A 14,466-nucleotide genomic window follows, 5' to 3' on the forward strand; every position below is an offset into this window, starting at 1 on the left:
GCTGTGCCATGGTTCAAATCACAACTACTTTGAAAGAGAGTTGTTACAACAAAATAAGATCTTCTGGCTCTGTCTGTTTTCCCATTTTTACCTTCCCATGTCTCTCTGTATCCATACTGTTTTGAAAAGTGAAGCTGTTCCTCGGGTCTAGAAAAATTCTCCCATGCTGTATCTAATTCAAGAAGGCTCCATTCTCATCCTCTCTCTTCTTTTCCCCATTTTGTGTGACAGTCAGGGAGGTAAGCATGACCTTGTGTATACAGCACATGTGGTCAGAAATTTACAACTTAGCAGTTAATCGGACCTGATAAATCTGAAAATGCAGTTGTTTATCAATAACCTGCTACTTATGCAAATCAGGCCTTATTGCCTTTTCAGAGTAGGACAGAGTACCTCTAAAACATGGTCACACTGCAGTGATGGAAGTTACCGCTCCAATTTCTCATAACCACATCAGGCTATCACACCACCACCACCACAGTGCAGGGCCAAGGATGTCTGTCACAAAACCCTGTTCCTTCCTCATAGACCTGACCTCACTTCACTGTACAGCACAGGTTGAAATATAGCCTAGAGCCACAGACAACAAAGTCTACCATGCTCTCCTGTAAAATGGGATCCTTCCCCAAACATAACCTTCTCCTTCACCCACTTCTGTCCTGAGAGTTGAGAACCTTCTCCAGCACCCACAGCACTTCTCCTCTGATCTTCACCCACCCAACAGACTGGGTGAAAGAAAGTGAAGTGAAAACACTGCCTGTGTGTTCCCAAATACAGAAGCACAGAGGTTACAAAGAAAACCCAACTCAGAAGAACAGAGAGGAGGAAGACACACAGTAAGGACAGGTGGTGCCGAGAAGAGCCAAACTAATCCATACAATTAGAGCACAACAGCATAAGGTTGGTACATAATACTTCTGTTACACATTTTTACATTTAAGATTTGGAAAATGCTTTGGAATGAGCATTCTGCCTATCACTGGTAGAGAGTAATGAATCATCTCATCTATGGACTGATTAGACAGCTCTGCTTCCAAATTACTAAAAGTCAGGCTGCCCCTCCTTCTCAGAGAGAAACTCGGCTCATTCCTTCTTTGAGCAGTTGCTTCCCTGAAGAGAGCAAATCCTCACGTTGTAGATATCCAGCACATACATGAGAAAACCCACGTATCTCACAGACAATTTGCTGAGCACACTGATAAAACAAGCTCTTGTTAAACAGAAAAAAAATCTATAAATTACGTAAACAAATCTGGTATACCCAACACAACAAAAGACAGCAGTACATGCTCTTATAAAATTGCAGAACAATACACTTGAGAGAATAGTTTACATCCAGTCAAGAAGACATGGTAAATTCTTCATAATCAATTCAATTTTTACCACCCCAAAGAGAAGATTTCTCAAGTTGCCTCAAAATTAAGTTTTATTCTGCAGTGCTATAAAATATAACAGGACACTGGCTGTTGGTTTAATTTGTATTAACCATTTGGCACCATCATTGTTTTATTACTCATTTCATGACAGCCAACTACAGCTGAAACTCACACAGCTCCAGAATGTCCTTTAAAAACATCATAAAAAGAGAACAGGCAAAAAAGCTAGTAAAACTTTTTAACACCTAAAAGGAATTTTGCTAACCCAAAGCAAGAGAAAATTCAGGAAAAACTGTAATCTTAGAAGAATACAGCTTGCAGTGCTGAAAGAAATACTGTATTTTGCAAAGTGAAGAACTGATCGACAGTCTAGAGACTCTGCCTTCTATGGAAGTATCTGGTATGCTTTTCTTACAATTATCACTGGTTTAAGATAGAATTCCTGTAAATCCTTGTGCCCAAGGCAACCTTACGCACCAATATTGCATGGTAATAAGCTTTGTAAGTGGATTTATGTGAATCCCATTTATATTGACTGAATTAGAAGATCATGCTGCTACAATCTCATTTTTGTTGCCTGTGCTTAAGTGGCTTCTGTGGCAAACCTTTGTTTATGCAGCTTATATTTGGGAAGTTTAAGAAGATAAAACGCTCCTCTTTTGTATCCAATTAATAAATCAAGGTACAGATTAATACCTCTAGAACTCAGCCAATTCTCCATTTCTCTCTGACTCTACAGACCATATTCAGAGAAAAAAAAAAGGTAGCACAGACAAAAGTGTGATGCAAGACATTGCTCAGAGAAAACTAACCCATCACTCCTTTAATCCTGCAATTAATGTTAGATTACTGCCTCAGTCAGGGACTACTCTTGCCAATGCAAAGGTGTAAATGGCTCTGGTGAGACCCTCTTACAGTAGTATGACTTCATTTAAAAATACTTAGCTCCTGATCCAACTAGTCACAAATGAACCAATAGGAACCAAAGTTTTCAGTCTTTCCGATTCATCAATGAGTCTCTCCATAACTCATCTTAAACAATAAAAAAGTGAATTAACAGTCTGCAGAGTTTACATGTGCTATTCAGAATCTCACAGACACAAGCTTCATTCTGCTTTTACCAATCAATATCACAACCACACAGGACACCTCTAAGTATTTGAATATAATACAAAGCTTTTTAACAAATCTGAATGGGGAATATCCAAAGCTTAGGTAGACAGTACTATTGTCACACTGTGCTTGTATATTTCACTGTCAGTTTCTATTGACTTCAAGCTATCAAAAAGTTAAAGACTACAAAGCAAAAAAGCAATATGTTGTTTGAGAAAACATAACGCTTCTTTTAAAAGTCAGATAGATGTTCCCAGGTACAGCTTTCCATAGTTTAGTCAGTTAGGTATCTGACAAAAAACTCCGTATTATGCAATATTTTCAAGTGGACAAAATCATAATAATCTTAAAAAACTGACCTGGAAAGACTCTGAGCCCTTTGTTCTCTTCAAGGCTAATGACCAGCGTATGAGCTGTGATGCTAAAAATCTGTCGAGGTGCAAAGTTCAAACCATCTGTCACCTGAAAGCTGAAGCCTCCAGACATTGCTCCTGTAGAAAACAAAATGATATAATTTATTCTTGTATTAATCTGTCACACAAAACACAAGCATACTTTTGGACACCTTTTGCCCTTGGCTACAGTGAAATATTGTTGAGGAATATATTTGGTGCAGGTCGCTCAGTGTGCAGCTGCAGTGCCAGCTACAGATTGAGCTCTGGGTGGCAGGATCCCCAGGCAAGAGGGCTCCAGGCAAGAGGCCATGAACTGCCCACCCTTTGCACAACAAAAGGCACGAGGACCTGTGGCCCAGCTGGACACAGAGAAACAGCAGGAGCCAAGAACCCCAGACTTCCCTGTGCTTAGACCGTGACAGTATAAAAGCCCAGGGGTCCTTGTTCAGGGTCCCACCTCAGAGTCTCCCAGCTTGAGCTGTTATTCTGTTGTTGCACCATGATTAAATTATACTAAGGAACCAGCTGCCTGAGACTCTGCTATGGGAAACCTGGGATTGAACTGGTAAGGAAACCTAATCTGACTGTGTGAGTGGTGTGTGCAGGAAGTCAAGCAGGGTACCTGTTGGGGCACTGGAACTGCCCACTGTGAAAGTGAAAGTCTCCAGTGGTGTAAATGTGACTGCCAGAGTGACTCCTGAATGGGCAGACTAGAAAGTTTCCTTAATACATATAAGTCATTCTGACAGCAACTTTTGATCAGAACCCTTGTATCTTAATTATAATTAAATAAATTGATAATGCAGTTAACACTTTCCCAAGGAAGAACTATTGGCTGCTGAAGAGAAGGCCAACATCCCTTAGATGTAAATTAGCAAGAGTGGCCCCTTCTCTTTCTTTATTGACCCAGGGGAGCTGAGACCGAGTTAAACCTGGAGGAAAAATGACTTCTAGATTTCCAGCTTCTTTTATATCCTAGGAGGGTCCAAAGCACTTAAGCAGTCACATTTTACCAAATAAGGAACTGGGGAGGAAAATAACTGGAATGTTCTTCCCTTTTATGTTTAAAGGTCTGTATCAACCCTCAGGTTGTTTCCTTTGCCTCTCTGTTGCGCTTCAGCTTTGCTGAAGTATGTATGCTGTCACAGCCTAAACTGTTTCAGAGGTTACATGTACTCATAATAAATGCACATTTTTTCCTTTAATCTTAGGACCTTTACATACTTTGGCACAAGCAATAGCAAAACACCTCCAGGAGTCTGAGTGGATTCCCGCAAAAATACATCTCTCAGTAATGAATGACTGCTTCAAGCAGAGGCTTCTCAGATTGTTGAATTAGGTAGAGAAGATTGAAACATTAACTGTTGCAAAGAGTTACCATGCTCTTCTATGTGCTTTGCCCAATTTAGCCACAAGATACTGCTGACATAATACAGATCCTGAAAGCCAGAGAGGCCTTGCATATGAAGATCAGAACATCTTGCTTAACTACAAACTAACATATCAGAAGAATCAAATGTGGGTTCTGAGATTACAGTTAACAACACCCCTAAACAATGCTCTTATATCCAGCCAGACAATGAAGCAGCTCTGGAAAATCACATCACAGACTTTTTATTTTAACAGTTTTTATTCTCTGATGTTTTCTCCTGATATAAATGAAGAAGTTGTTTATTTAAAAAGGCATCAAGGAGTCTTGTATTTGCATTTGGTTGGGAAAAAAAAACAACCTGCTTACACAGCCTCATTTGCTTTTTTGGCTAATGCAGGTCAGCTGCTTAATTGACACAGATGTTTTGTCATCGGTAGTTAGGAACAGAACGACATCTCGAACTTCTGCTTGGGTGGAGCACTTATTACTTTATCAATTATTTTATCAATTAATTTTTAAAGACACATCTGATCAGAGGCGATAAAGACACCAAAAAGAGGGTTGTAAAAGTTGCATTGAAAAGACACTAAGACTTCAGAACCAACAAGAGTTCAATTCACTACTGCCCTACGAAAAATACTGGCAGGATTTCTGGGCAGACCCCATACTGAAGAAGTGGGAGGCAAGTACTCTGAAGTGAAGGAAGGGTGGAAAAGAGAAGGAATTCTCATGCTGAAAGAGGAGTACAGAAAAGGAAAGGTACATTCTGGTTCTGCTTTTATGTGGGTGACAGAACAATCAGGGATTATGGAAGAAACAAACAAAACATTCAAGGTGATAACATGAGAAAGAAGGGAGAGATTTGCAACTCACAGCACAGAATAAGCAGCAAAATGTAATGTATGAGGCTGAGTAAAGATGAAGGGAAAGTTCTGAGGTCTAACTTAAAAGCATAAAAGCAAATTCTTTCTTTAGTACTCCAGTACAAAAGATACTAAGAATGAAGAGTCACTGCCAGGTACAGATGTAAAAAATGTGTGGTGCCATGAGGAGTAGCCCGGGAATGGAAGGGCTGTCTCAGGCAAGCAGATGCTGCTCTTCCCCCTGGAAGGGCTACAGTGAGTAAGAAGAGTAGGCAGCGTACTTTACAAGAGAACCCAAAGAAGCTAGTGCACACTTGTAATACTGATGACAAGGGACAGAGAAAAGGGATAAAAACCTGAGTGACAGCAAAACACAAGGAAAGGTCACAGGACAAGGCTGGGAGCAAGAAGATGAGAGTAACAAGCACATTTCTGGCAACAGTTTAAGATGAGAGAGGAAAAAAAATCACTGACAGAGAAAGCAAAATATCCAGAGTCCTTTCTGAAGCTCTGGAGGCCATGAAGACTGAGCAGATGGCAGAGACAGAGCAGCTGCAAGGCCTGACAAGTGACCTGGGCAATTTTATGTTATAAAATTACTGTACAAGCCACATTCCCACTCACTTGAAAACAAAATTTTCTGTTCTTTTCACTTTTATTAATCAAGATTCACTTGACTACAGATATGCATGTACCCTTTCAGGAACACAGAATGGAATGGATTTCCTCACACTGAGACTACAACTGTCCTACCACCATGTATGTCAAAGTCTCCCTTGGAACAATTTAAATAGCTTGGCTTACTTTTTTCATGCTCTTGACCCTTAATTTCCTGACCAAATTATTTGAGCAGGATTCTTACAGCCGACCAGCAACTGCTTGTAAAGCAACTTCAGTAACATATATGCACTCTGCCAGACAGTTCATCATAGGTCAGAGCACGTTAACCTCATGAACACACAGCACAGATCCAGAGTGACTGCTGCAGCCAATGGAGTACTGGAACTCCAGCCTGCCTTGGCTGAAGAGAGCTGTACAGAGAGCGCTGTACCTCACCTATCTCCATCCTAAAAAAATTGTTTCTTCCTTCTGTAGAACAACTTTTTTCCTTCAACTGAGGTAACGTGGTAACAGAGCCGAAGTAGGAAATAATCACTTATGTCCACATAAAATCCCCACCTCTTTCTCTGGATGGAATCCTGTTGGGATGTTCATTCTTGTGGCTTCCCAGCACTGCCAGTCAAGGATGCATGAAGCTGTCCTGACTTCGTTATTCCCCACAAATTCCTCCAAATGCACAATAAACCCAACCTCTAGCTCTGGCCACTAGCACAAAGAGACAATGTTTAAAGCTGAATTCCTTCACAGCCTGAAAGGGACACAGATGAAGCACAGCTTGATCATCCATCACCACACCATAGCAGGTGTCTGTGAGACTGTTGGTCCATGAACAGCTCTGCACTGTAGAAAGGCAGAAAAGCTTCAGGAGATTTTCAATCACAATAGTCAAAAACGTGGATTTCATATCTCTGAAAGCTGCATGGCAACATTTCCTTACTGCAAAACTGCTTTCAGAAAGAAGGCTGCTATTAAATGAAGCACAAGTACACGAAGGTTTCCCAGTAAGCACACATTTAAGTAGGCATCAGACACTTCTCTGTTTAGTTTGTGAGATCATGTATCACATAAATGCTGAGATCTTTGTGACATTACAATGGCATCTGTAAAGGATTAAAAACACAAGTACGGTGAATAAGGGCAGTATTTTGGTAGCAGGCCTGATATTTGTGAAATCACATACCATTGTGTACAAATACCAGATGCCCTTCAATTATATGAGCCTGGGTAAAACTTAGGATGCTCTTGTTTGGAGAATACTTCAGAGCCAAGTGCCCATTGCTAGGTGGAGTAATGGAATACACCAGTTCTGATGGTGAGGAATCCTTGTCTTCTGCACAGAGGTCATCAATAGTTATTTCTGTGACTGAACCCACCCAGACCTAGAGAAACAAAATAATAAAAATAAATAAAATGCACACAAAAGAAAATAGGAGGAATGGGTGGGGACAGGGATGGATGATACATAACTCAAAGAAAAAGAAAGACTAAAATAAAGATTTGGTACACTAGAGCTATGCAAGTTTCCTGACTGCCCATCCGAACCTCTGATCATAGACTGGAAGAGTTAATGTTGGCAAATGGTTTTCAAAATACAAGACCTTGGAACAGTACAAGCATACACACCCTGCACCAGTTAAAGTTTCAGCAAGTTGCAATACAAGTGCTCTATTTGTCAGGCACCACGCAAACCCTAACAAACATAACAAAAATTGCATTATGATAGCTGAGTTAAGGAGCTACTTTCCAACACACACACATGAATACTAGTGTCACATACTTCACAGCAGGCAACGCATTCAATATGCTCTACTTTCCCTGGCAAAAAAAGATTAAAAAAACAGCCTGGGGACAGCAAAAACTTTAACATAAATTGAACACTTATTGTAGCTGCATTATTTCCTTCTAACAACACACACTAAAGACCCTTTCATAGTGCACCAAACAATCCACAGAGGTGTTCAGCTCAGTAGGAGATGAAAGAACCAACACCTCTTATGGCTGCTTAGCACTTAGTAAGGTCATGATTTCAGACCAATAGCTAACAAGTTTTTAGAAAGATGGTATAAAAATCATTACTTAATTCTAATAAATAATCTGTTGGTGCAAGTCCAGAGGAGGGTCACAAAGTTGGTAAGAGGACTGGAGCACCTCCCCTGCAAAGACAGGCTGAGGAATTTGGGGCTGTTCAGCCTAGAGAAGAGAAGGTTGTGTGGAGACCTCATCACACCTTCCAGTACCTGAAAGGGGCCTACAGGGAAGCTGGAGAGCAACTCTTTGTCAGGAACTGTAGTGACAGGACAAGGAGTAATGGGTACAAACAGAAAGAGGGGAAATTTAGGCTAGATATTAGGAAGAAACTCTTTACTTGTCAGTGTGGGGAGATACTGGAACAGGTTGCCCAGGGAAGTTGTGGATACCCCATCCCTGGAAGTGTTCAAGGCCAGGCTGAATAAAGCCTTGTGAAACCTGAGCTACTGGGAGGTATCCCTGCCATGGCAAGTGGGGTTGGGACTAGAAGGTCTTTAAAGTCCCTTCCAACCCTTAACATTTTATGATGCAATGATGATTGCATGAATTGCTTTTTCGTTTTTTAGCTGAAGATATGGAGAAACTGCAAGATTCTCCTTGCAAGCAGAACGGACTGCTTTCTGAGTTTCGTCTGCATCTTACTGGTTAATTCCTTTCTTGGAAAGGATAAGCAACAGCCCATTTTATTCTTCATCTCTGCTGTATTTATTTGCCATTACAGACAAAACTACTTACAAAGAACAATACATATTTATCTCAATATGAAATTAAATTCTTAAATATTCAAAATGTCAGTATCAATTATTTCCACACAGAAGTTATATCATAGATACAATCTTAAAAGCCTAAGCCTTTAAATATCTCAACTTGAGCTTCAAAACACACACTGCATCATCCCTTCCTAAGGTCTTAGTACAATTAATAAATATCTGGTAGTAACATCACACCAAACACCTGAAGAATGACCTTTGACAAAGGTCATTTTACCTCTGCCAAAACCAAAAATCAGCAATCACAGATTTTTCCCTAAGTAATAATTTTACTTTTTAATAAAAACCATGGAAGAAAACCTTTTAAAGCCACTGGGGGTTTTGCTACCATACTTCAATAGAGGAAAGATTTCAGGCTACATTGTGTCACAGAATATGTGCCATGAAAAAAGAGATATTACATGAAATTAAATGGGTTTTTTTTATAATTAGGAAAAAAGTTTGAACAATAAGTTTATAATAGAAAATATCTTGCAACCAGCAAATAGCTATTTTCTCCCTTGAAATATATATTTCTCTGCAATGCAATTACTAATATCAAATTTTGATGTAGAATGACACCTATGAATACACAGAATAATAACTAATGGTAAAGGGTGACTTAGTGAGTGGTATCAAACATGCATATCAGTGTCATAGGTTTTGAATCGAGACCCTCATCTTAGTAGCACTTGTGTAGATTATTCTACACAGAAAATAAAAGGTCACATACAGAATATGCAAAAATATAAGAAATTACTATGGATGTTACTACAAATGACTTAGTAAGTTTCAAATTTTTTCCTTACTAAAGGAAAAAAGAATTATAATTTCTAAATACTGAAAAAAGTGTTTTTTCTATAATGCCAGTATTTAATTCTATTTTTCCAGCACATTAACACACAATGCTTTTTAAGTACTAAACATGACCTGCAACATGATCCTTGAGGAATGAAAGGAGATATAATAGCTGCAAAGAGCAATAGGGAAGCAAACACTGACAGTACAGCAAGAAATGTACAAGCAGCTTATTTTCCATATCTGGGATCAAGATGTCCATGAAGAACACCATAAAAAGTGTGTCTGAAATTCCAGGATGTAGCACTACACTAGTTTTGCATGTGCCTTACATATCCCACAGCCATGGTCCAAAAAAAGGTTCATGACCCTGCCAATGGGAAATAATTCATTCTGTTCTACTTACAGCATTCAGCTCATCAGTTTCTCCTTGCATGCCACACATCCTACCAGACATTCTGTATTCATAGCCATTTTAACACTTTAGAGAGTGACTTAGAGAAAGCAATAAAAAAAAAATCATTGGTTGGGTTTTTTTAAACCTAATTGTAGGAAAATATAGCCCCCTTGTGGCAACAGAAGGATACAGTCATCTCACAGTATTGCTACCTACAAATACATTTAAACACATACATAAATGCAGCAAGTAATGCCAGGATAGTAATTTTCTTAAAAACATCCCATTTCCCTTACCCATTCCCAACACAGAAAAAAAAATGTTTATAGAACCGGTGGAAATTTTAGGAAATTATACCTAAAATGCTGATAATAGAAGTTTCTAAGTAACCATACAACTCATGAATTTGTTCCAATCGAAAGGCTTTAAATACAATGCAAGGATTACCACCATACATTACAGAAGCTCTCAGGACAATAAAACTTTATGTATCTCATACATGACTTCATAAATTCTTAGGAAATTCAAGGAAAAGAAAACAAACAAATCAAAACAAACAAACAAAAGCCACTAAACACCACCTAAAACCCTCACTTACTTTCACTTCCTAGAGAAAAAACAAAAACAACTCCCAAAATGTTTGGTTGTCTGTCACACAAACTCCATGGTGTTCACAACCTTGATAACGACAGACAAGGTTGTTTGAAGAAGGGATGTTATAGATGCCTCTGAAGTGGGAGAGCTAGAGTTCGACTCATTCAGCATGTGTGCACATGACCAACAGTTTCTGGCATTTGGCCAGAAGCCCATGACAAAGGCCAAAATTAACTTCCATATATCCACACCAACATCACTGGCTATATAGTGCAGCTCTTCACTTGAAGCTATTTCTCAACAGATGCTAACAATTGTTAGTGCTGCTTTCTAACTATTTATATTGTGACTGGCAAAATTTCTGAGGGGTTGAACTTCAGTCAACTCAAACAGTTCACTTGGACTTTAGTTTTCACAGTACTGGTCCCTCATTTTATAGTTTTACACATTCCCAACTCCACAAAATATATGAAAGAGCTACTGTATTTCTAAAAGCAACAGTCTATTACTCAGCAGCCACCACTAGCAGTGCCCTTGAGGAGCACAAACTGCTTGGCTAGAACCTGGGGCTAGCCAATATCACTCTACACAGGAATGCCTGTATCATCTCAGTACTTAGCAGGACTAAGAAAAACCCATTTTCTCCCACATACTCAGATGTGCAAGTTTGATTTGAAGAAGAATCACCTCAGTGTATTCCTCCCAGTATATAACCTGACAGACAGCTTTGCTTCAGACTGCATGTGAATCCACGACATGTGTGCATATTGGTCAAAACCAAAGGTTATTTCTCAACAGCAGCATGTGCATGACTAGCAAAATCACAGGCACAGAGGCAGCAGCCTTGTTCTGGGTAAGCAAACAGCCTCCCCAGTGGAAAGGATCAACTTTAGTAGGTGAAGCTCTGTTATCACTGTTCTTGGAAGCCCGGACTTACAGACATTTTTAGAAAAATCCATAAACTGCATTGCCACGCACTGCACAGCCTTAGTTTTGTTAAGACTACAGTTCAATGCCAGTAATGCACCAGAATGGAGTCTGACTGGACATACTGCCTTTTACCCTGTGGCTAGACAAACATTACTGCATGCTGTGCTGATGTCTGCACAGTACCATTGTAATTACTTCTACCAGGAAAGTTTTTGCTCTGTACCACTCAAATGCTTGTAAAGGGGGTCTTCCCCTCTGCCCAGCAGTGTCTGCACAAAGCAGGGTGTCTTCTGTTGTGGGCAGATCATAACCGACTACCCGCTGTCATTGCAAAGCTGTCCAACACCATCACTATTGTTGTTTAAAAATGTCTTTTCTCTCATGAAAAGGCTAAATACATAACACAGTGTTATGATCACCTCAAAACACCCTGCTTCAGCTTCTTTCAAACCTATTCCTAAGTATCTTCTCTGTCTTAGTGTCTCCCAGGTAGGTTTACTGTGACCACTGGTTCATCAGCTGACCCAAATTCATTTTATTCTGCTTTTCTGAGTCATTTAATTTATTTTTACTCATCAGATTTCAGATTGGAAATGGGGGCTTCATGGGCACAGTGTCCATAATAAATTGTTTCTGGTCACTGAGTGCTACCATTAGACAAAAAAATAACGATGCTATACCTAAATAAATTAATTAATTAATCAATCTGAAAGTGTGCTCAAACTGAAGTAATAGTTGTTGTAGATTTTTTCTTTCAAAGATCAATAGATTAAAAAAATCAGCTACTAAGTGCAAAATGTAGCATTAGTAAACAATTTTAACATTTTCTTCAGGATTTCAGGGGGGGGGAGGTAGAATTAGAAACAAGTTAACATGCCATTTTTTTAGCTCATAGTATCACACCTGCACCAATTAGTGCCTGCACCAATATTCTGTAACACCCTAGATTTGCATGGACTGCATTGTATTATTTGCAACTTTTAAAGAAGGAAACATTCCTGTTTAGTACAAGAAATACCCAATATATAGTCAATTCTCTATTGTCCCATCCCACTGGGACATCCAGACAGGAGCAGGCAGCAGAATGTACCTCAGCAGGTCTGACTCTTTAGTGCACTTAATGGCAAGAGGCACAGGGAGGAAGGCTGTGCAAAGCCTTCCTAGTGAGAAGCTGGCATTCTCATCATCACTCTCTTTGCACTTTTCTAAGTTACATGTTCATTAACAGCCCTCAAGACACCCTAGCAAACAACACTAACACATAACAATGATCCAGGTGCAAGCCAACCACTCCCACAAGCCCTAGGTCAGTCCAAGAGACTTCATGTAACTTCAAGATTTAAAGAACGCTCACTCAGCCTTCTAGACAAACTTTACGTTAAAATAGTAGAAAATGTTCTTCATAGTGACTAGAATCTTCCTAAACAAATTAGCCATGTACTGCTTCCTTTCATTAGCATTAATTTCTCTAAATCCCAGGACTGCTATTTATTATATTGACTATCCCACCAGAGGTAAATTTAATACTCTGTTAATGAAGGTGCATTAAATAGCATAAAAAATAACAGTAATAATTTTAACACTTCAAAATGTTGACTAACATACCTGAAGAATTTTGTTAACTTTTATAACAGGAGCTTCATCATTTACTGCTGTAACAGTTACAAATACAGTCTGGGGCAAACTTTGTTTCCACAACTCTGTGTTATTTACTATCACAGTAAAACTGTCCATCAGTTCCTCGCTGTCATCATGAACATAGTAGATTAATTCTTGTTCCACCTGCAAAATACAACAAGCTGAAAAACTAAAGAGGCTAGAAGAAAATAAATGTCACATTGAAAAATACGCAAGTCTAGTCATGCCCCTCTGTATTTACTGTATGAGCATTTTATGAATTCTAAGACTTTATTTATGCTCACCTTAGTAAATGGTGACTTAGGACCCTATTTTGTTTCTTGGAGCTAAAAGGCTGAAAATCAGCATATCATGCATATACCGGCTGCTTGGGAGCAAAGACACGACCTAAGAAAAATTACTTTTTTTCCACTTTCTTCCTTGTTCAATCTACACACTATAACCTCTGGTCTTCTCAAAATGTACCCACAGCCTTACATTGTCTTACATTTCCAGAGTATCTACAACTCTGCCTGAGTGTGAGTGGCCCATCAATCTGCAGTGATTATCACAGAAGCACACAAGGAAGTGATGTGGTTCAACATAAGGCACCCTCCCTCCCCACTCCAAATGACCAGCTAGAAACTGCAGAAAGATATTAGACTCAGGCCACAATAAAGCTCAAACTCATACATCTCACCAAAATTCCATAGCTTTCAGCAATACAAAGAATCAATCATGATTACAGTAAAGCGAATCTAAATGCATTACCTGTTTTCTGGTAAATGCGGTTAACTTTATTCCAGGAACATGAGAGTTTTCAACATACCCATGTTTTGGTTGCTCAGTTAAAATGAATTCACAGCTGAGTCCAACAAAATGTCTACTAGAAATCTTTAGATAGTCTTCCACCAGGGCTTTCGAGCCCCCTTCAATTACTGTGAAGTTCTGTACTTCCAGTGGAATGATTCTGGGGATGATGTCTACGGAGATCTCTATTCCACTCACTGTTCGGACACCGTTGGTAACATCCAGAAAAAAACGGTCCTCTAGTTGGTCAGAAACTGTCTGCACATACTGGACTTTGCCCTCGTCGACATCTTGTTGTGTGAAGCTCAAAACTGGCCTTTGGTCAAAACTGAGATCACTTTCTTCCAAGGAAAATTTCCGAATGTATCCATGTACTGGAAGCTTTCTTACTGTGAACACAATCTCAGATGGAGAACTGTTTTCATGAACAACCTTAAATTTAGGGAAATATCCCAAAATTATTCAAATGGAAACAGGAGAAATACTATAATTCTCTTCTCAATTTTTCACTTTTAGCCCTAGGATTGTCCACCTAATTAAACTGGCATTCCTTAATTGAGTTACACAGTTCCCAAAACAATGCAATGCTTTGAGCAGACACATATTAAACAAAGGTGACACAGGAGCCTTTTGTAACCCCAAGTACATTTTGTAATTTTGAAAAGGAATACACTGGGGAATTAAGTGATGGCCTCAGAGCTACAGATCCTTGCCTGAAACAAGGATTTCAGCAGCACAGCAATGTCCTGTCAGAGCCCCTCACAGTGGTTACTGGAAGGCTACACACAAACAACGGGCAGGGA

At 39.4% G+C, this 14,466-nt stretch overlaps 1 protein-coding gene across 1 annotated transcript in view; it reads right to left on the bottom strand.

Annotated features, from left to right (window-relative positions):
- Nucleotides 1-14,466, bottom strand: part of LOC126647517 (chondroitin sulfate proteoglycan 4-like) — a 40,795-nt gene that overhangs the window by 13,381 nt on the left and 12,948 nt on the right. Inside the window, exons 4-7 of the mRNA XM_050329817.1 lie at nucleotides 13,625-14,095; nucleotides 12,842-13,018; nucleotides 6,921-7,119; nucleotides 2,849-2,980 (exon numbers count right to left, since the gene is read on the bottom strand). Of these exons, the coding sequence (XP_050185774.1) occupies nucleotides 2,849-2,980; nucleotides 6,921-7,119; nucleotides 12,842-13,018; nucleotides 13,625-14,095 (979 nt within the window). The remainder of the gene's footprint in view (nucleotides 1-2,848; nucleotides 2,981-6,920; nucleotides 7,120-12,841; nucleotides 13,019-13,624; nucleotides 14,096-14,466) is intronic.

The sequence above is a fragment of the Myiozetetes cayanensis genome, unplaced genomic scaffold (genome assembly GCF_022539395.1).
Source record: "Myiozetetes cayanensis isolate MyiCay16 unplaced genomic scaffold, myiCay2020 scf4, whole genome shotgun sequence".
In the NCBI taxonomy this organism is placed as follows: domain Eukaryota; kingdom Metazoa; phylum Chordata; class Aves; order Passeriformes; family Tyrannidae; genus Myiozetetes; species Myiozetetes cayanensis.